This window comes from Bos grunniens, chromosome 17, assembly GCF_055505025.1.
Source record: "Bos grunniens cultivar Pamir isolate PY7600 chromosome 17, Bosgru_T2T1.0, whole genome shotgun sequence".
In the NCBI taxonomy this organism is placed as follows: Eukaryota; Metazoa; Chordata; class Mammalia; order Artiodactyla; family Bovidae; genus Bos; species Bos grunniens.
Window position 1 is genome coordinate 7,499,430 of NC_141181.1, and position 21,162 is coordinate 7,520,591.

Sequence of the window (21,162 nt, forward strand, 5' to 3'; positions counted from 1 at the left end):
CTGTTGCGTGTTTTAAGGCGCTGTTTGTTGTCCTTTGTTATAACAGCAATAGGAAACTGACATAGCATCAAGTAGCAGAGGTAATGAAATAGGAAGCAAAAGCTGAAGGATTTAAGGGAGAACTGAATTCACAGTTTATAGCAGGAGGTTTTAAAATTTCTCTCGTGATTGATAGAACAATAAAGTATAAAGTCAGTATAAAGGTATAAAAGTATAAAGGTATAAAGTATAAAGTCAGTATAAAAGGTATAAAGTCAGTAACTGTGTAAGAGACTGGATAAACACTATCAACCAATTAGTTTTTAAAATTTTCTATGTATCGCATCATGTCATTTGCGAGTAGTGACTGTTTTACTTCTTCCTTTTCTGTTTCGTTCCCTTTTATCGCTTTTTCTTATCTGATTGCTTTGACTAGGACTTCCAAAATTCCTTTTCTGAGAACAGGATGCTCACTTTTACCACTTAAAAAAAAAAATGAACGAGTAGGCATTCTTTTCTTGTTCCTGATGCTACAGGAAATGCTTTCAAGCATTTCACCATTGAGTACGATGTTGGCCATGAGTTTGTCATATATGGCCTTTATTATCTTGAGGTATGGTCTCTCTATGCCCACTTTCTGGAGAGGGTGATGATAATGTAGATGTGTAAATTTATTAAAACTCATCAAACTGTATACACCTATTATTTGTGTATTTTACCGTATGTGAGTAATACCTTCATAAATTGTTATTTACAAAAATAGTGATTGATTTCAGTCCCTGAGTGTTTTCTCTTCTTTTGCTTCTTATATATGGGGGATTTTAGCACTGAAGGTTATATTATATGGAATTAGTTTACTTTCATTTATAGGTTATTTTTGATATAAATTATGAATGAAGCAAAATAAACCACAGAAGAAATTTTGCCAAGAAAGGTCTACATTCATATCAACATAAAAACATATAAACAAATTATACAATTAATGCTCCCAGTAGAAGTAAAATAGGTATTTAAGGCTGTTGATCCTCAGAAATAAAATATACTCACTGAACCTCAGTAAATTCCTGTTCTGCTCTCATTGTTACAACAGGCAAATAGAGGTTACAAATATATGGGTAAGAAAAACGGTTTGGTGAACTCTGAGATGATAACTGAAGTCCATGTTAGTCTTCATTTCCCTTTTCTAAGTCAAGTCTCCATTCTAAGGTTGTGAAGGACACCATCCTGAACCTTTGGTAATAGACAGAGATCAGGAGTAAAGCATTTAAAATGGAAAGGAATTGTAGTCTTACCTTTAAAGACAGTGAGGAGAAAGAAAGGTTAGTCCTAAAGAGCTCTTAAGAATCTATAGAAAGAATTTTGGAAACTTGAGGAGAAAAGAAGAAAATAGGTTGAACCTTGAAAACTTCTGAAATAAAGGAAAGAAAAGAAAATCATTCTTGTCCTCCATGACAGTATACAAAAACTGGTAACAAAGTCAGCATAAAAACGTGGGGGCATGCCTTTTCTTATTCATATGGTAAGGAATCTTTATGCATACCACACAGTTATATATTATAAATACATTCAGCTCAGTGGTAGTTTCTGTTGACATGTGTGTTACTTTTATGCGTGCTTCCCCCTCTTTTCTTGGGTCTCCTCACTCCCATCTTCTTCCCCACAGAGTCTCACCCCCCATACCTAACATGTATTAACACTCTAGCACATATCCTTTCATATTTTTCTCTGTTTTCATACAAATTTTTGTTTGTGAATTTTTTATTCATTTCCAAAAATGAAATCCTATTATTTATCCTTTTTGGTATGTTGTTTTTTTCACTCCACTATATTTTGATGCTAAATATCCAGCAAGTCAAGCTGATAGAGGATTAATTCATTGTCTTCAATAACTGAAGAAGAAGACGTATCATAATTTTTCATTTTTTCTTAATGACATACATTGGATTTGGTAGTCTCGTCTACCATTTTTGTTTATATCACTGTGAACAATGTAGCTCTCTTTATTTTTGGTAAATAATGTAAGACTGCTTTCTAAAGGGGGTTTACATTTCATCTTTTCATTAGCAATATATACTTTTCTTTGCATTCCTGTCAGCAAAGTATGTTATAGCTCCTTTTCACATTTAAGCTTGATAATTGTCTTCCAGAGTGTCAAGAACTATCAGATCTGAAATTTTACCTTACTTGCAAGGTAACAGTTTAACTTGCCAAAATTTTCTGAATGTTGGCAGAAGACACGAGACTCCTGGGTCCAATGCAAAGACCTTTATTATAACACGATGAAGAGAATAAGCATCATGTTAATGTCTGTTCCCCTTAACTCCAGATTTCTCAAGGTGATGTGGAGAGTTGCTACAGACTGAATTGTGTCCTTCTGCATTTGTGTATTGAAACCCTAAACCCTCCACCCCAGTTGTGACTGTATCTATCTTTAGTGGGTAATTAAGTTTTAAGGAGGTCGTGAGGTTGGTTCCCTAATGTGATAGGACTTAAAAGGAAGAGAGATCTTTCTTTTTACCATGTGAGGATTCTGTGAGAAAGTAGTTATCTACATGCCAGGAAGAGAGCTCTTACCAGGAACTAAATCTTCAGGCACCTTGACCTTGGATCTCCCAGCTTCCAGAAACATGAGAAATTTATTTCTGAGGCGTAAGCCACCCAGTCTGCGGTACTATATGATCGCAGTCTGAGCAGACTAAGCCAAGAAACCCAGACACATGCTATGTACCCAGTGAGTTTACATCCCTGTTGAAACCGCCTGTATCTTTAGGAACCCGGAATGTTTACAGTGGGTAGTGAAGTCTGGCCTTTGCCCCAAAGGTCATCATTATCTTTATTATACTGGGTAGTAAACAGACTTGCCCTTTGCTCTGAAGTAAGACACTCTCTGTCTCTTTCAGGGCTGTTCTCTGTACAAACATCCTTCCAAAGAATGTCTGATACAAAAGAGCAGTTTTGCCTCGCTCTCAACTCCTGCAGAAATGTCAGCATTCAAAACAAAGTTGTCATGATTATACTCTATGAATTGGTTCCTCAGTCGCTTTCTATCTGTAACACTCTTCTGTATTCTATCATATATTCATCTGCTTTGTCTCTAACATATCTAACTTTAAATTTACTGTACATATTTAGCACTTAAAACAATGTGTCTCTCACAAGCTATTTCCTTATTCATTATCTCTACTTAACACAGCCTATGAATATTGCCTATATCTCATAAGTTACTGTCTTACTCTCAATGTTTAATGTTTCTTTTGATTTCCATCTATCCCATTTTTTCCCTTATCTTCTGTAGCAAACTGAGTGTTTTTTGATAATATAGAAAATTAATGTTACATATGTATTCAGAATTTTTGGAGGGGAAGTGAGGTATTGGAAAGCTTATATTTCTTGTTTAGGTACTGCTAACTCAAGGTAGGGCAATGATACCTTTATAAGATTGTTTCTTTTTTCAATTTCTAGAAAAGTGTCCACTTTTTGTTCTTATAATACATTCCTTTTTAAGTGAACCAAATAAATTCTCAATTTCTTAGTATTTAAGAGAGGTTATTTAACCGCCCTCGCTGCGAACAATAAATTTTACTAACCTGGATTAAGGCCCGACTGAATGCCCTTAATAGGGGCTGAGACACAGAGTTCATTCACTGGTTTTGCCAAGTCTAGAGATCTCTTTTCTGATTGGTTTTGAAACTAATTGTAGAAGCATGGAGTGGGAAATGAAGAGTAGTTTTCAGAAGAAATAGTTAATCTCATCATTTACTCATTAATCTCATCATATATTCAGTTATATCGTGTACTAGATACTTCAAGTTTATAAGAATAAATAATAGGTACGTCTACCTAAGTTAAGCTATTGTCTGATGAAGGATGCAAATAAATGGAATTTGTGCTAGGCCCGTGATAGCAGAGAACAGAGAATGGTTGCATCTGCCTGGGGAGTCAGGAGGTTTTACGGAACCTTGGCTTGCCCTTTCACCACAGAGGAAGCACTAGGTAGCCTCTGAGAGCACAGTGCTGGATGCCTGATAGACTTGGCTGTCCTACTCAGTGGTGACGTGATTTTGATCAATTCATCTAACTGCTCCAAACTGTTTCCTCATTTATAAAATGGTGAAAATTATATATATTTCATAGTGTCAGTTTAAAAAATAATTGAAATAAAGCAATTAGCATAGATCCTGGCTTAGGACAAGCTTTCATTAAATTGTGTGGGTTGCTGTTTGCTATTACTGTCTGTACTCCTCTAATACAAGTAGCCTCACCATCTCCTCCACAAAGCTCAGTAAGAGTTTGCTTTTCAGATAACACCACACCATAGTATGGCTGAACTATATGTTGTCTGACATGGTTGGAACATGAGATGTCTGAAAATACTCCAAATATGATGAGGACTTGCTTTAAAGTAGATTTCAGTGGACATTAAAGCAGGTGAATGTAAGTGCCAGGAGGATAGAATCCACTGAAGTTGACTGAGAGATGAGGGATTAGGATGACTCAGACTTTTGTGTGGTTTTTGTGATTTCCTTTAGTAAAATAGTCTGTAATGGATTAACAGTAGCTCTTGAGGTGAATGAAGAATGAACTCATTTCTGGATATGTTGAATTTGAGAAATTAGAGGACGTTGTTGTGAAGGTATCTAATCTAGTAAGTGGTTCAATATGAGTCCAAAACTATCCTCTCCATGTAGAAGTGCAGTTCAGTTGCTCATTTGTGTCCGACCCTTTGTGACCCTATGGAGTGCAGCACGCCAGGCCTCCCTGTCCATCACCAACTCCTGAACCTTGCTCAAACTCCTGTCCATCAAGTCGGTGATACCACCCAAACATCTCATCTTCTGTTGTCCCCTTCTCCTCCCGCCTTCAATCTTTCCCAGCATCAGGGTCTTTTCCAATGAGTTGGTTCTTTGCATCAGGCGGCCAAAGTATTGGAGTTTCAGCTTCAGCATCAGTCCTTCCTATGAACACTCAGGACTGATTTCCTTTAGGATGGACTGGTTGGATCTCCTTGCAGTCCAAGGGGCTCTCAAGAGTCTTCTCCAACACCACAGTTCAAAAGCATCAGTTCTTTGGCACTCAACTTGCTTTACAGTCCAACTCTCACATCCATCCATGACCACTGGAAAAACCATAGCTTTGACTGGACAGACCTTTGTTGGCAATGTAATGTCTCTGCTTTTTAATATGCTGTCTAGGTTGGTCATACCTTTTCTTCCAAGGAGCAAGCATCTTTTAATTTCATGGCTGCATTCACCATCTGCAGTGATTTTGGAGCCCAAAAAAGTCTGTCACTGTTTCCATTGTTTCCCCATGTATTTGCCATGAAGTGATAGGAACGGATGCCATGACCTTAGTTTTCTGAATGTTGAGTTTTTAGCCAACTTTTTCACTCTCCTGTTTCGCGTTCATCAAGAGGCTCTTTAGTTCTGCTTCACTTTCTTCCATGAGGCCACCCTTATGGTGGTGTCATCTGCATATCTGAGGTTACTGGTATTTCCCCCCAGCAATCTTGATTCCAGCTTGTGCTTCTGCATATAAGTTAAATAAGCAGGGTAACAGCATACAGCCTTGACATACTCCTTTCCCTATTTAGAACCAGTCTGTTGTTCCATGTCCAATTCTAACTGTTGCTTCCTGATCTGCATACAGATTTCTCTGGAGGCAGGTCAGGTGGTCTGGTATTCCCATTTGTTTCAGAATTTTCCATAGTTTCTTGTGATCCACACAGTCAAATGAAGCACAAGCTAGAATCAAGATTACTGGGAGAAATACAATAACCTCAGATATGCAGATGACACCACCCTTATGGAAGAAAGCGAAGAAGAACTGAAGAGCCTCTTGATGAAAGTGAAACAGGAGAGTGAAAAAGTTGGCTTAAAGCTCATCATTCAGAAAACTAAGATCATATCATCGGGTCCCATCACTTCATGGCAAATAGATGAGGAAACAATGGAAACAGTGGCAGACTTTATCTTTTTGGGCTCCATAATCACTGCAGATGGTGACTATAGCCATGAAATTAAAAGATGCTTACTCCTTGGAAGGAAAGTTATGACCAGCCTAGACAGCATATTAAAAAGCAGAGACATTTACTTTGCTAAAAAAGGTCCGTCTAGTCAAGGCTATGGTTTTTCCAGTAGTCATGTATGGATGTGAGAGTTGAACTATAAAGAAAGTTGAGTACTGAAGAATTGATGCTTTTGAACTGTGGTGTTGGAGAAGACTCTTGAGAGTACATTGTACTGCAAGGATATCCAGCCAGTCCATTCTAAAGGAGATCAGTCCTGAGTGTTCATTGGAAGGACTGATGTTGAAGCTCAAGCTCCAGTACTTTGGCCACTTGATGAGAAGAGCTGACTCATTTGGAAAGACCCTGATGCTGGGAAAGATTGAAGGCAGGAGGAGAAGGGGACGACAGAGGATGAGATGGCTGGATGGCATCACCGACTCGATGGACATGAATTTGATTAAACTGCAGAAGTTGGTGTTTGACAAGGAGGCCTGGCATGTTGCAGTCCATGGGGTCACAAAGAGTTGGACACGATTGAGCCACTGAACTGAAGTTTGCTGAACACAGTCAAAGGCTTTTTTTGTCGGCATAGTCAATAAAGCAGAAATAGATGTTTTTCTGGAACGCTCTTGCTTTTTTGATGATCCAGTGGATGTTGGCGATTTGGTCTCTGGTTCCTCTGCCTCTTCTAATTCCACTTGGACATCTGGAAGGTCACAGTTCACGCTTGGAGTTCACAGTTCTGGCTTGGAGAATTTTGAGCATTACATTACCAGCATGTGAAATGAGTGCAATTGTGCAGTAGTTTGGACATTCTTTCGCATTGCCTTTCTTTGGGAATGGAGTGAAAAATGACCTTTTCCAGTCCTGTGGCCAGTACTGAGTTTTCCCAATTTGCTAGCATATTGAGTGCAGCACTTTGACAGCATCATCTTTTAAGATTTGAAATAGCTCAACTGGAATTCCATCACCTCCACTAGCTTTCTTTGTAGTGATGCTTCCTAAGGCCCACTAGACTTCACATTCCAGGATGTCTGGCTCTAGGTGAGTGATCACACCATCGTGATTATCTTGGTCGTGAAGATCTTTTTTGTCCACTTCTTCTGTGTATTCTTGCCACCTCTTCTTACTATCTTCTGTTTCTGTTAGGTCCATACCATTTCTGTCCTTTATCGTGCCCATCTTTGCATGAAATATTCCCTTGGTATCTCTTAATTTTCTTTAAGAGATCTCTAGTCTTTCCCATTCTATTGTTTTCCTCTATTTTTTTTCATTGATCACTGAGGAAGGCTTTCTTATCTCTCCTTGCTAATTTTTGGAACTCTGCATTCAAATGGGTAAGTCTTTTCTTTTCTCCTTTGCCTTTCACTTCTCTTCTTTTCTCAGCTATTTGTAAGGCCTCCTCATACAACCATTTTGACTTTTTACATTGCTTTTTCTTGGGGATGGTCTTGATCCCTGTCTCCTATAAAATGTCACGAACCTCCATCCATAGTTCTTTAGGCACTCTATCAATCAATCTAATCCCGTGAATCTATTTGTCACTTCAACTATTTAATCGTATGGGATTTGATTTAGGTTATACCTGAAATATTACCATGTAGAGTTAATCACTTCTAATGCCTCATGAGTCTATTCTTGCACCTCTGTTAAGTTTGGTGTTAGTAGCAATAGTTATGGATGAAATCCCTCAGTGTAAAATGAGAAGGCTGAGAATTCAGCCACTCTGGTAAAATCCAAAGAAAGTCAAATTGGAATGCATTACAAAAGGAAGTTGTTGTAGACATTCTTGAGAAATGTTGGGAATGGTTGGATACATTTAGGGATAATTTGTGAAAGCACAGGAGTGGGAAAACTTCTCTTGGTAGTTTGAGTCTACTTATGGTACAGAACATCCTTAATGTCTTAAGACAAATAAGTTATATAAACATTTAAGTGAGACTACCCCATGGATTTTCTTGTCTCATAATGCTTTTGTCTAGTTTTAATATATGGATAGGGCTGGCCTCATAGAATAAGTTGGCAAGTATTTCCTCCTCTTAAGTATTCTGGAAGAGTTTGTATAGCATTAGTACTGTTTTCTTCTTTAAATATTTGTAGCATTCACCAGTGGAGTCACCTGGCCCTGGAGTTTACTTTATAGGAAGATTTACACTATTGATTTGGTTTCTCTAGTAAGTATAATGCCATTCATGTTATGTTTCTTCTTGAGGGGGCTTTGGTAGTTTGTATCTTTCAAATAATCTGTCCATCAGAAAGAATTGTGCAATTTAGTGATATGAAGTTATATGTAATGTGCTTAATCACTCAGTGGTGTCCAAGTCTTTGTGAGCCCATGGACTGTAGCCCACCAGGGCTAGATAGTATTCCCTTATTATTCTTTTTATTATTATTATTATTGTTCTTAGTATTCTTATTATTATACTCTGTGTAATCCATAGTGGTGGTTTTTATCTGCTGGTATTGATACTTATATCATTCTTGATTTTCATAATTTGTGTTTTTTCTCTTTTTTCCCTAATGAGTCTGATTAGAGACTTATACATTGTATCTATCTTTTAAAAGAACCAATCTTTTGTCATTGATTATTTTCTTCTCTCTTTCTTGGTTTTCTCTGTCATTGATTCTTACTTTGATTTTATTTCTTTTCTTTTGCTTACTTTGGGTTTAATTTGCTGTTATTTTTTCCTGACTTTTTAAAGTGGAAGCTGAATTTTTGATAGACCTTTTCTGTTTCCCACTAATATAGGTGTTTAGTGCTAGAATTTCCTTCTTAGCAGTAATGTAACTGCATTCCACAATTTTTTTATGTTCTGGTTTTATTTGTATTCAGTTCAAAATACCTAACATTTTTTTCTCAGACCCATGGGTTACTTTGATTTTCATATATTGGGAATGAAAAAAATGTGTTATTGATTTCTAATTTAATTCCATTGTTGTCAGAGAATATACCTTTATGGGGCTTTCCTAATGGCTCAACTAATAAAGAACCTGCTTACCAAGACGTGGGTTCAATCCCTGGGTCAGGAAGATCCCTGGAGAAGGAAATGGTAACCTGCTCCAGTACTCTTGCCTGGAACATTGCGTGGACAGAGAAGCTTTGCAGGCTACAGTCCATGGGGTCACAAAGAGTCAGACACAACTGAGCGTGTGCACAACTTGATATGCTGTGAATCTACTGAATGTGTCACAGCTCAGGTTTGGTCCATGGTATGCACTGTCTTTGTAAATGTGAATTCAGCTGTTGTTCTCTTCATGGTCAAATATTCTATATCTTTACTGATTTTCCATCTGCTTGCTTTATCAATTATTGAAAGGAAAGTGTTGAAATCTGCTTGTAATTGTGGATTTATGTATTTCTTGTTTTGTTTCTCTCAGTTTTTCTTTTGTATATTTTAAAGCTCTACTATTCTTTCAGAAACAATTAGGATAATTATGACCTCTTGATGAAATGATCTGGTGTTATGATGACCACTGCAAATGAAATGACCCTCTGAAAGAAAGTGAAAGTGTTAGTTGCTCAGGCCTGCCCTACTCTTTGCAGCCCTATGGTCTGTCCATGGAATTCCCCAGACAAGAATACTAGAGTGGGCTATTATTCCCTTCTCCAGGGGATCTCCCCGATCCAGGGATTGAACCCAGGTCTCCTGCATTGCAGGCAGGTTCTCTACCATCTGAGCTACCAGGGAAGCCCAGCCATTGCAAATGAAATGACCCTCTATTATTCTGTTAGTATTCTGTTAATGGAATTCTTTAGTATTCTCTTATTTTTAAATTCTGATATCTACTTTGTCTGATTTGATGTACTTTACCAATAATCCTGTCATTTTTGTAATTTCTCCTCTCATTATGGGTTATGTTTTCCTGATTTTTATTCAGGCCTATTATTTATGAATTAAATTCCAGTTGTGAATTTTACCCTGTTGTGTTGTAGATATTTTTGTGTTCTATAAATATGTTAATCTGTCGTTCCAGGACACAACTAAGTACCTTGGAAATAGTTTGATCCATGCAGATGGTGCTGTTAAGGTTTGTTAGGCAGGACCAGACCAACATTTAGTCTAGTCTAATTTTTCCCCACTACTAAGGCAAAACCCTTCTGAGCACTCTAACCAGTGCTCGATGTAGTATGAGATTGTTTTTTGCTCTGCTTTTGTGAGCTCTGGTATTGCACCCTGTAATTTGGTGGAATGATTCTTTTACTGGCCTTCAATTGTTTTCTTAAGCTGATCAGGTCTCAGCTGAAGACTGCAGATCTCAGGAGTAATGTTACTTTTCAGCCTTCTCTCATCTGCTACTCGTCCTTGCAGTTTTAGCCCTCTTGATCTTACAGTGCTTCAAGCTGTTTTCCCTACTGTAAGAGACCGCTGTGTTCCAATCGTACTTCTTCTACCTGCCTGCAGCTGGCAGAGTCTTCTGCGGCGGAGAGTTGGGGTGGCAGTTGGTGTCACCACTCTCTGTCCTGTCTCTCAGACTTCGTTGTTGTTCATTACTTGGTGTTTGAGCTCTTAAGACAGTTTTTTGTTTTTTTATTTCCACATGTAGTATCTATTTTAAGCATCATTTATGTACAAGGGTAAGTCCAGTCCCTGTCACTCCATCTTGGTCAGAAGCTGAAATATACTGACTGTTCAATTTGATTTTTTTTAAATGTTGTGTTGTAGCTTTCCCTTTCATTTTTCTGTCTGTCCTTGCTCTCTGCTGTGTTTGTGCTCATGCGTTCCCAGAGCCTTAGACTGTATGTGGTTGGTGAGGTTGGGCTGGCTTTCCATGTTCCTGGCACCATATCTGACATGTGAATAGAAAGGTGACTGAGACCAGTGGCCTAGTCTCACGAAGCTGTAGGCAAGCAGGAACTCGTGTACGGAGTTACACAATGGAATCATGTTAACCTCCAAATCTTATTTAAGTAGCATTCATAATGTTCTCTGGAATATGTGTCCTTTAAGAAAATAACTTTTTGAAAGACTGTTTCTGAAGCAGAATAGGAGCCCAGTATTCAGTTTCATGCTTTAACATGGAAGCAAATAGGAGCCGGTACTACTCGTTTATAATTGGCTCCAGCTAAACAAGTTGAGTCGGAGAAGGCAATGGCAACACACTCCAGTATTCTTGCCTGGAAAATCCCATGGATGGAGGAGCCTGGTGGGCTGCAGTCCATGGGGTCGCTAAGAGTCGGGCACGACAGAGCGACTTCACTTTCACTTTTCACTTTCACGCATTGGAGAAGGAAATGGCAACCTACTCCAGTGTTCTTGCCTGGAGAATCCCAGGGACAGGGGAGCCTGGTGGGCTGCTGTCTATGGGGTCGCACAGAGTCGGACACGACTGAAGCGACTTAGCAGCAGCAGCAGCAAACAAGTTGAGTACTTAAGAGGAATAAATTAAAAAAAAAATAAAGTGGAAAAGTATTTCCCTCAAATTAGGAAGAAAGTGTCCTACTTTTAGCATCGAGTTCTAATGTAACATTTTCCTTTTCCTTTTTATTTCCGTCCTATATTTGAAGAACAGAAACAAATTTATTGAAGGTTTTTCCTTTAATTAGTTAAATAGGTTAGTCACCAGAGAAACTTGCAATGACTAAACCATGTTGTATCTGCAACAAAGAGATAAGTAGTCTAGCTACAGGCTGTGTACTCAGTTGCTCAGTTTTGTCCGAATGTTTGCAACCCTGTAAACAGTAGCCCACTAGACTCCTGTCCATAGTATTTTCCAGGCAAGAACAAGGGAGTGGGTTGCCATTTTCTTCTCCTGGGGATCTTCCTGACCCAGGGATTGAACCCACGTCTCCTACATTTCAGGTGGATTCTTTACTGCTGCGCCACCTGGGAAGCCCAGCTACAGGCTGCTATTACTCTGATTTGGATATTTGCTTCCTGTATGTAGAGAGGGCCTTTGATACCAATCTGGGATTGATACTAAGTTCATCAAGTAAGAATTGACATCGAGAAGAAAGATAGGTTGTGTCCATTGCTTGTTTTAAAATATTCCAGCCCATTAAATATTAGGCAGTATTTTATTAGTGCTGATCTAAATTTAACTCTTTGTTCATCACTTTAGAGAGTCAGTGTACAGAGTGATAGGCAAAAACACTTTGTAACTTGAATTCAGTGACAATAACAGTCATTCTCACAAGCTTTTAAGAAGTAACTAGGATTCTTTTCAATTTAAATGGAAAAAATAAGGTATCATTTATATTATCATTTCCCTGTATCATACCTGAAAGGAAAATTAGCTATAAATATTTTAAAGAAAAAGTAGTATGTATATTGTTTGCATACAATTTGCAAAAGTGCTTTTGGAAATAGAAAGTTAAGCAAAGTGGTATTAATCCATCTTAGGGAGAAAATAGCTAAATTGTAGATTTTTGTGTGTGTGTGGCATTTTTCTAATTTTAAGAATATAGATTAATGGATAAATTAGTGCATGTTTATGTTTAACTTACTTATTAATAAAATGAAGAGTTTTGGTCTAATGATTGTTGTCTCAAGGCATTTGAATTAAACAAAACTCTACTGGATAAAGGTAATAAAATCTTGATAAGGTATACATACCTTAGTTTTTTAGTAACTGTATTTATTTAGTAATATTTTTACCACTCCAAAATACTTATATTTTTCTTTGTGTGTATTGAAGGTAATTTCTATATCTGTATACTGAAATCAAACACTTTCACATCTCATTCATGATAAAATTGACATTGTGGCTTTATTTTTATTATATTTTTATCTTAAAAACTAACTCCAAATCCAAATATCTCTATTTTAATTCAGCTACGTACCTGTTTATTCTTTTTCTCAAAATTTAATACCTAGCCCTTTATGCGCCATGAAGAAGAAAGCAAGATACATTCATGTGTGCTTATTATTATTCCTTATTATCCTTCTTTTGTATATTTAGGTTCTTCTTTCATAAAAATCAGATTGGAGACACAGTTTACATTTTTAAAAATCTAAAAATTAGTTGGATGATGGCTAGATATCTTCTTTGTTCTGTTTATTCATTACTGTACTTGGCTCTTGACTTGTTAATATATATATTAAATGTTAGTTCAGTAAGAGGTGGCTTTTATGAAACATCATTTAGAATGCAAATTATCTTTAAGCTGAAGAATATTGAAAATAAAAGAACCAACTGAGTCTGAATTATTTACAGGCCAAGGGCTTAAAGGTTCTCTGCTCCAGCACAAATATTAAATTATGAAATGGGAATTTCAGTTTGCCATAAATCTGTCTGCCATTGCAGCTTAAAATAAAATAGTTTTACCCATCTAAAGCAACATCAATTTGCCAGTCTGTGCTTCATGTATCAAAGAGCGTTCTGTGAAAATATCAATATCATTGGTTAATATAAATGAAATTAATTTTTAAAGCTGGGCTAAAGGTTGACATCTGAAAAATTGCATTACTTTGCAGAAGAGAAATTTCTGTCTTCTAGTGAAATTTCAGGTCATGAGGGCAAGTAATTTTCACAATCTTCAATGGGAGTCAGTGAAATATGAACTTCATTGTCACCTAGCCCCAAAGCGATAAGATAAAATGAGCTGATACATCATTTGCTGTGGTTTTATCATCTCCCTCAGTAATTGGAAGAGAAAACATAAGAGTGTATGTGTTTGTGTGCTCCCTTCTCGCCCCTCCCAGATGCCCCATCGTCCACACCCAGGCTAAAGCCGTTTTAGCCCAATCAATACAGAGGTCACACAGCATTTTATTTATATATTTTTAATTTTTCATACTGACTAAACTGCCAAGTAAAACATTAGAGTAATGAATATGTTTAATTGAATTTGTCACCCATGAAAATACTAAGGAGAATACTGCATCATAGTACCAGTAAGCAGGAGGAAATTTACTATATAGATGAAAAATATAAAATAACTCATAATTAATTTAAAAGGTAATTTTCTCTTATATTCATAACTTTTATACTTTTGTTGTCATTTTTTCCAAGTTTAAGGACAATCTGTGTGTTAATGGATATATATTTAACAAAATTGCCACTTTAAAATTTCTAACAGAGTCAAGTATATGCTATTTTTCAATTCGAAGAGACCTCTAAGTTTTGTTTAAGAATTTATATTTAAATAATGGTGATGAAGAACATCCTTAAACTAACTGGTATTCAATATTAAAATAAATTTAGTGCTATGTTTTGATATCAATTTTCAGAGAAAATTATGTGCAGCAAAATCTAAAAACTATGTTAATAATAGAGTGATGCAGCTTTAAAATACTTGATTACAATTACTTTCAACTGTTTTGTTAAAATTGCAATTATTGTAAATAAAATATATTTGCACATGTGTTTAGTGGCAGATTGATAGACTGTATTTAGACTAGTGCATTTTATAACATGTATTTTCATTTTTATTATTTAAAATATTTACCATTTTCCACATTAAGATATAATCCTTGTGACTAATTTATAATTATGCTCATGAAAATGAGAGAATATTTTCTAACTGTGGTATCATTGATTGATGACTTGATTAGCTTATATTTTGTATACTAAGTTTAAAAAAAATTTTTAATGTTAAATATATATCCATATATTTTGGAAATGATTTTGTTATGAAATTTTAAGTGTTATTGTTTCTTTGTATTATTTGATTTTACTTTTGTTACTGAATTCTTTTGAAATTAGTATGGAATTCTCTGAAAGAGTAAAATCTCTCCAAAAATTGATGAATATTGAGTCTAGGATATGCAGTGCGAGCTTTAAACATTAAGAATAGTGTTTTAAAAAACACTTTTTATTGATTCTACAGATGCAGACTCTCAAATATTTTTTGTGATATTTTTCAATCACTTTTTAATATCTTTCCCTTTAAAAGAATTTGAAAAAATTTAAAATTTATTGAGGGTAGAGTTTAAGAAGAAAGCCTTATTTCTCTACTTAAATGGAACAAATATGGCTATGTTTTCAGAGACTACTTTAAAATCTATTTTTTGAACATATCTAACATTCAGTAAATAAGGGTATCATGTAGTTGGGCAGTAAATAATACAGATTTTTATTTTTTATCCTTCCATGAGGATGAGAAAAGTGGAAGTGTTATTTGGATAAATTCTTTAGCTTTTCAAAATGAATGGTTAAAGGTGAAAAATACTTTCTCTCTAGCCAATTAATGCAACAGGGTGAAGAAATTTTCACATGTATTTCACATACATTTCACATATATACTATTTGAAGTGTAGGGGAAAAGGTAGGTTTATTTGGGCAAAATTCTTTTACAGAGTCACAATTTTTAGATAAAATTTTAAAGAAAATATGTTTGATATTTTAATGTAAAGAAATAGTATATATGCATTTATATGTGTGAGTATATATACGTATAAATGATTTCTTTTGTTCCTCTTGTTAACATTTGACCAATAAACTATGTTTATTCAAATAAATTATTTAAAAATGAAAGTTGAATTCACTAATAATAATACTAACGATATTGAAACAAGATGGAAAACATTCGAAGAGAGTGCTGAGGGCTGAAGCTTTCAAGCTATTCTAGACTTGGGGTCATAACTGCAGAGCAATGGTAATGATACAGTTTCCATAGTAACCGATTCATTGGAGGGCTAGACCTCTGTCTAGGGTGCTGTCAGTGTAAGTAGAGTTTCAGTGAACAGAAAGTCCCAAAGAAGGGTCTGCTTCTACCTAATCCAGTTTTAATTGAACTCTAGAGACTTTGAAGTGAAGCCTCAGACCAGGAATATACTATTCCAATAAGAAATAAACCTCTTGCTTAGCTAGGTCGCAGCTGCTTCTCAGTACTGACACCTTTTCCTAATGAATACTTTAAAGAAATGTTATTATATCAATTTCAGCTAGTAATTCTCTTAGTTAAGAGATTCTTTGTTTCTATTTTAAATCCCACTATCCTGACGTTAAGTACAGATTTTCATTGGTTCTTTTTTAAGTCGGTCTGATTTTATCTGTAAGATTTTAAATGCTGATAGCTTTGGCAGTTTTAAATAATTTTCTATCTCTCCTCCTGTTTCTGTGTCTCTTCAGTTTTAAAACATTACTTTACCTTCTTACGTTTAACTCTGAAAACACACTGTCATCCATTCAGTATAATACCATTTACATCAGGTTTGCAAACATGTAGAACAATTCTGGATATTATTTGTAGATACATATATACTAATAGAATAAAAATTCATATGGTAATGCTAAACCTCAAAACATGGATAGTGATTGCCTCTGATGAAGAAGGAGAATGGAATCAGGAAGGGTTATATATGGGAATTTCAATATTATCTATAATACTTCATACATTTTTAAAATCTGTACAACAGTATGGCAAAGTATTAGTATTTTATAAGTTTCAGGGTGGTTCCATGGAGCTTATGTCATTTTCTGTCGTTTGGAATAAGATTGACATTTGGTAATAAAACAAAGTTTAAGGGCCATGCCACTTGATGTATTTCAAGTATATTTTTAAAATACCTATGTTGCTTAAAGGAATGGGATATAAATGGAATATTTTCAGTGATTGGAAAACTATTACATTAAAAACAGTATAATAATGTTTTAGTGTTCTTACTCCTCTTAGTAATTGAGATATTCTAGAAAATACTAATAATTAAATCTTTAGATTGCATGACCGTGATCTTGCAATGATTGGCTGTCACCATATTAAGCAATAAGTCTTATTACATAGCTCTATAGATACAAGAGGTAGAATTTTCAGACCAGTGTGTGATATTTTTAGTATATGACAGAGCTTGGAGCCTAAAGCTTTGTTGTTTATTCTTGTTTGATTTTCCTCTTTCACTTTTAACACAAGTACAGGGAGGAAAATGTAGTTGATTAAAATTTCTGACAAGTTCTAGTTTAACAGATGTTTGAACTCTTTTAGAAATGTGACAGTGTATCATATAAGTAGGCTCTGGACGGTTGAGACTAGACAACCTGGGAGGAAGCCAGGCTTTGCTACTTTCCAAGGAACTTCTTATTAAGTATTTAACTAAGTCTTCCTATCTTCACAAATGGTGGATAGATTGGACCAGAAGTGTTGCAGAACGTATATTGGATTCTCTGTTACTTGATAAGTTAAAAATGGCAAACTCAACCACCACTGTAAACTAGGCAGATAATAGTAAAAAAGTGAGCGTGTAGAGATTGTTTGAAAACGGAGAATGCCTTTCAGTGGTGCTATGTGGCGTATATAGACCTAGGCTTGACAGATGCTCCATTTTTTTCCCTGAGGAGCCATAGATCTGACTGTTTTTATAAATAACCCTTTTCTCAAGTGTTTTCAACTACTTGAAATTTTGGGGAAATATAATATGGCCCAAACAAAATTAATGTGGATCATATATGGAGTTTTGGTTGCCATTCGTTCACTCATTTAATCATTCAAAAATTTCTCCTTTGTGTAAGAGTTTGTTACAGAAGATGAACATAGAGTACATTCAAAAACCTTTGTCCCAGTAGAACTTAGATTCCAGTATTTTAGTTCTGAAGAGAGGCAAAAAAGAAGCGAGGGAATAATGTAATTTCTGGTAGTAATAAATAAGTGTTATGAAGGAAATCTAATGAGTTTGGGATGGGATGAGGTAATAGTGGCAGAAATGGGGTTGGATCCTGTGGCTTCTCTAATGAGGTGACATTTGAGGGGATATCTGAATGTGAGGGGAGAAGGCGATGGCACCCCACTCCAGTACTCTTGCCTGGAAAACCCCATAGACGGAGGAGCCTGGTGGGCTGCAGTCCATGGGGTCACTAAGAGTCGGACACGACTGAGCGACTTCACTTTCACTTTTCAGTTTCATGCATTGGAGAAGGAAATGGAAACCCACTACAGTGTTCTTGCCTAGAGAATCCCAGGAACGGCAGAGCCTGGTGGGCTGCCGTCTATGGGGTCACACAGAGTCGGACACGACTGAAGCGACTTAGCAGCAGCAGCAGCAGCAGCTGAATGTGACGATAAGCCAGCCACGTGAAGATCTGGGAGAACAGTCTGAGCAGAGGAGAAAGCACATATAAAGGCCCTGATGAAGAATGAGTTGGGCTCATCAATCCCAGATGGAACAACAGACTGGTTCCAAATAGGAAAAGGAGGCTGTATATTGTCACCCTGTTTATTTAACTTACATGCAGAGTACATCATGAGAAACGCTGGACTGGAAGAAACACAAGCTGGAATCAAGATTGCCGGGAGAAATATCAATCACCTCAGATATGCAGATGACACCACCCTTATGGCAGAAAGTGAAGAGGAACTCAAAAGCCTCTTGATGAAAGTGAAAGTGGAGAGTGAAAAAGTTGGCTTAAAGCTCAACATTCAGAAAATGAAGATCATGGCATCTGGTCCTACCACTTCATGGGAAATAGATGGGGAAACAGTGGAAACAGTGTCAGACTTTATTTTTCTGGGCTCCAAAATCACTACAGATGGTGACTGCAGCCATGAAATTAAAAGACGCTTGCTCCTTGGAAGTTATGACCAATCTAGATAGCATATTCAAAAGCAGAGACATTACTTTGCCAACAAAGGTCTGTCTAGTCAAGGCTATGGTTTTTCCTGTGGTCATGTATGGGTGTGAGAGTTGGACTATGAAGAAGGCTGAGCGCCAAATAATTGATGCTTTTGAACTGTGGTGTTGGAGAAGACTCTTGAGAGTCCCTTGGACTGCAGGGAGATCCAGCTAGTCCATTCGGAAGGAGATCAGCCCTGGGATTTCTTTGGAAGGAATGATGCTGAAGCTGAAACTCCAGTACTTTGGCCACCTCATGAGAATAGTTGACACCTTAGAAAAGACTCTGATGCTGGGAGGGATTGGGGGCAGGAGGAGAAGGGGACGACAGAGGATGAGATGGCTGGATGGTATCACTGACTCGATGGATGTGAGTCTGAGTGAACTCCGGGAGTTGGTGAGGGACAGGGAGGCCTGGCGTGCTGCGATTCATGGGGTCGCAAAGAGTCGGACACGACTGAGTGACTGATCTGATCTGATGAAGAATTTCAGTGATTATTGGGCTTCCCAGGTGCCACTCGCAGTAGATAACCTGCCTGCCAATGCAGGAGATGTAAGAGATGTCAGGTTCAATCCCTGGGTTGGGAAGGTCCCCTGGAGAAGGGAATGGCAGCCCACTCCAGTGTTCTTGCCCGGAGAATCCCATGGACAGAGGAGCCTGGCTGGCTGCAGTCCATAGGGTTGCACAGGGTTGGACATGACTAAAGTGACTGAGCACCACTCAGAATTTACTATGCCATGTACTGCGGAGCCACTGCGTGGTATTAAGTACACAAGAGATAGGATCTGATTTATATTAAAAAAAGCTATTTTCTCTGACTCCTCTGGTTGTAGCAGTTTCTCCAGGTAAGATTAGAAGGAGAGAGACCAATCAGGAGGCCACTGCAAACTCTGGAGCCTAGGACCTACTGGTTATGGTGAGAGAAAGGGGTACAAGTGACGGTTGGTTTAAAAAAATCTTGAGTAGGATCAAAATTGTGTCCTCTTTTCTGTTAGTATCTTCTTGATCTTACTTACATAGGTATTGATAGAGTTCATAGGCTATGAAAGAGTTTGAAGGATTTTCTTTCTCACCTGTTTTAAAACTGAAAGTGTAATTAGTTGTTTGAAATTTTGAATTGTTGTTTGGTTTTGGTTTTTCAGAAAACATTGAACCTAGGAGTTGTGCCCATTCTTTCATTTCTAGACGCTGTGGTGCCAGAAATAGAATATTTTCTGTAGAAAAATCTAAGTAATGTTGCCCTCTTAAAAAAAAAATGAAACCCCTGTATTTTGAATTAAGTATTATAGATTTTTTATAATTAAGATCTAGAAGATGGAAATATAAAGTAGACAGCATTTATGTAGGATAAATTCTTAACTTTCATTATTTTTCCTCTTTAGTTATCCCATTTTTGTCCTTACAGTGTAATATCATATACAAATGTCATTTTATTTGTATTTTTTAATGGTGGTTACTTTTCAGAGATTTATCTTAGTTGTTTAATTTGCTGTCACGAATTTTCATCCGTGTTTGATAGCACATCCATCTCATTTTATTTATTAATATTCTGTGAAGTAGTAGTGTGGAGAAATTCCAAGTCTGGTTTTCCTTTAATACCTTCATAATTAAGCTTTTGAAATGAACTTTTTAAAAAACAAAGCTTGAATAACAAAGCAACAAAGTGGCTTAGTACTAAAGACAGGATTATTTTGAGTTTGCAAAGAATTCTAAGCCATTGCATCTGTCACATGGGATGACAAGAATTTGTAACAAGTTACTCTGACAACCACCTACTCCACAGAGAGATTATGCTGAGTTCATCTGCAGGTTTGTGTTTAGCTTCAATGACAAAATGATGCTTAACCTCTTATACAGTCGGTCTTTGTGCTTTCTGAATGAGTGACTGTTGCCTTAACAGTGACCCTATAACTGTGATTTTTTGAAGTTATGAACTTAAATTTGTAATTTTAAAGTGTATAAAAAGTATTTCTGGATATATTATATGAAACTGAATTTTATATGTGATCTATAAGCATGTAGGACATTCTTTTGAGGTCTTTCTTCTTTTTAAAGTTTGTCTAATATTTTATTTCTATAATATGACTCAAAAATCAATCAGTAATGCTATATGTATTTCCTGCAAAGCAATAGATGACATCATTGCCTTAAAAAGCCCCCAAATATATTTATAAAAATAGATGTACTACAGTTTTGTTCTGTTGTTTTATTTAAACACCTTTTTCATGAATTTCAATCCAGTTTTTAGTCACTCTCCAAATTATTTCCATAACTGTTTATTCATTTTTTAGAAATTATTTTTCTTAATAAGGACTTATGTGTTTTAATTGGGGGAAAGAACAGAAAGATTCTCTTGTACTTACTCGGGATTCTCTTTTTCTTCACTAGATCCTGGCATATACAGAAGGGCTGCATGGGAAATGGCTGTTCTCAGAGATACGATCAATCTTTTCTCGTCGTTATCTTTTGCAAAATACAGCCCTGGAGATCTTTATGGCAAACAGAGGTAAGATGATGTTGCAGATGTGTGTTGTTACAGAGCTAACCTCCGTCTCCTTAAGATTTCATTTTGAACATACCATATTGTTTCCGTTCCGTATTGTTTCTATTTGGATAGAATTGTGTAGCCTACTCTCTGCATTACTGACCTCTTTTTTGAACTACATGCATCTTCATAGTTTATACCCTTT

The 21,162-nt window shown here is 36.5% G+C and overlaps 1 protein-coding gene across 8 annotated transcripts in view; it reads left to right on the plus strand.

The window, feature by feature from the left end:
• Positions 1-21,162, plus strand: part of LRBA (LPS responsive beige-like anchor protein) — a 758,928-nt gene that overhangs the window by 506,157 nt on the left and 231,609 nt on the right. For all 8 annotated transcript variants that reach the window (XM_086346372.1, XM_086346374.1, XM_086346378.1 and 5 more), the window contains one exon: positions 20,861-20,978. In XM_086346372.1, the coding sequence (XP_086202498.1) occupies positions 20,861-20,978 (118 nt within the window). The remainder of the gene's footprint in view (positions 1-20,860; positions 20,979-21,162) is intronic.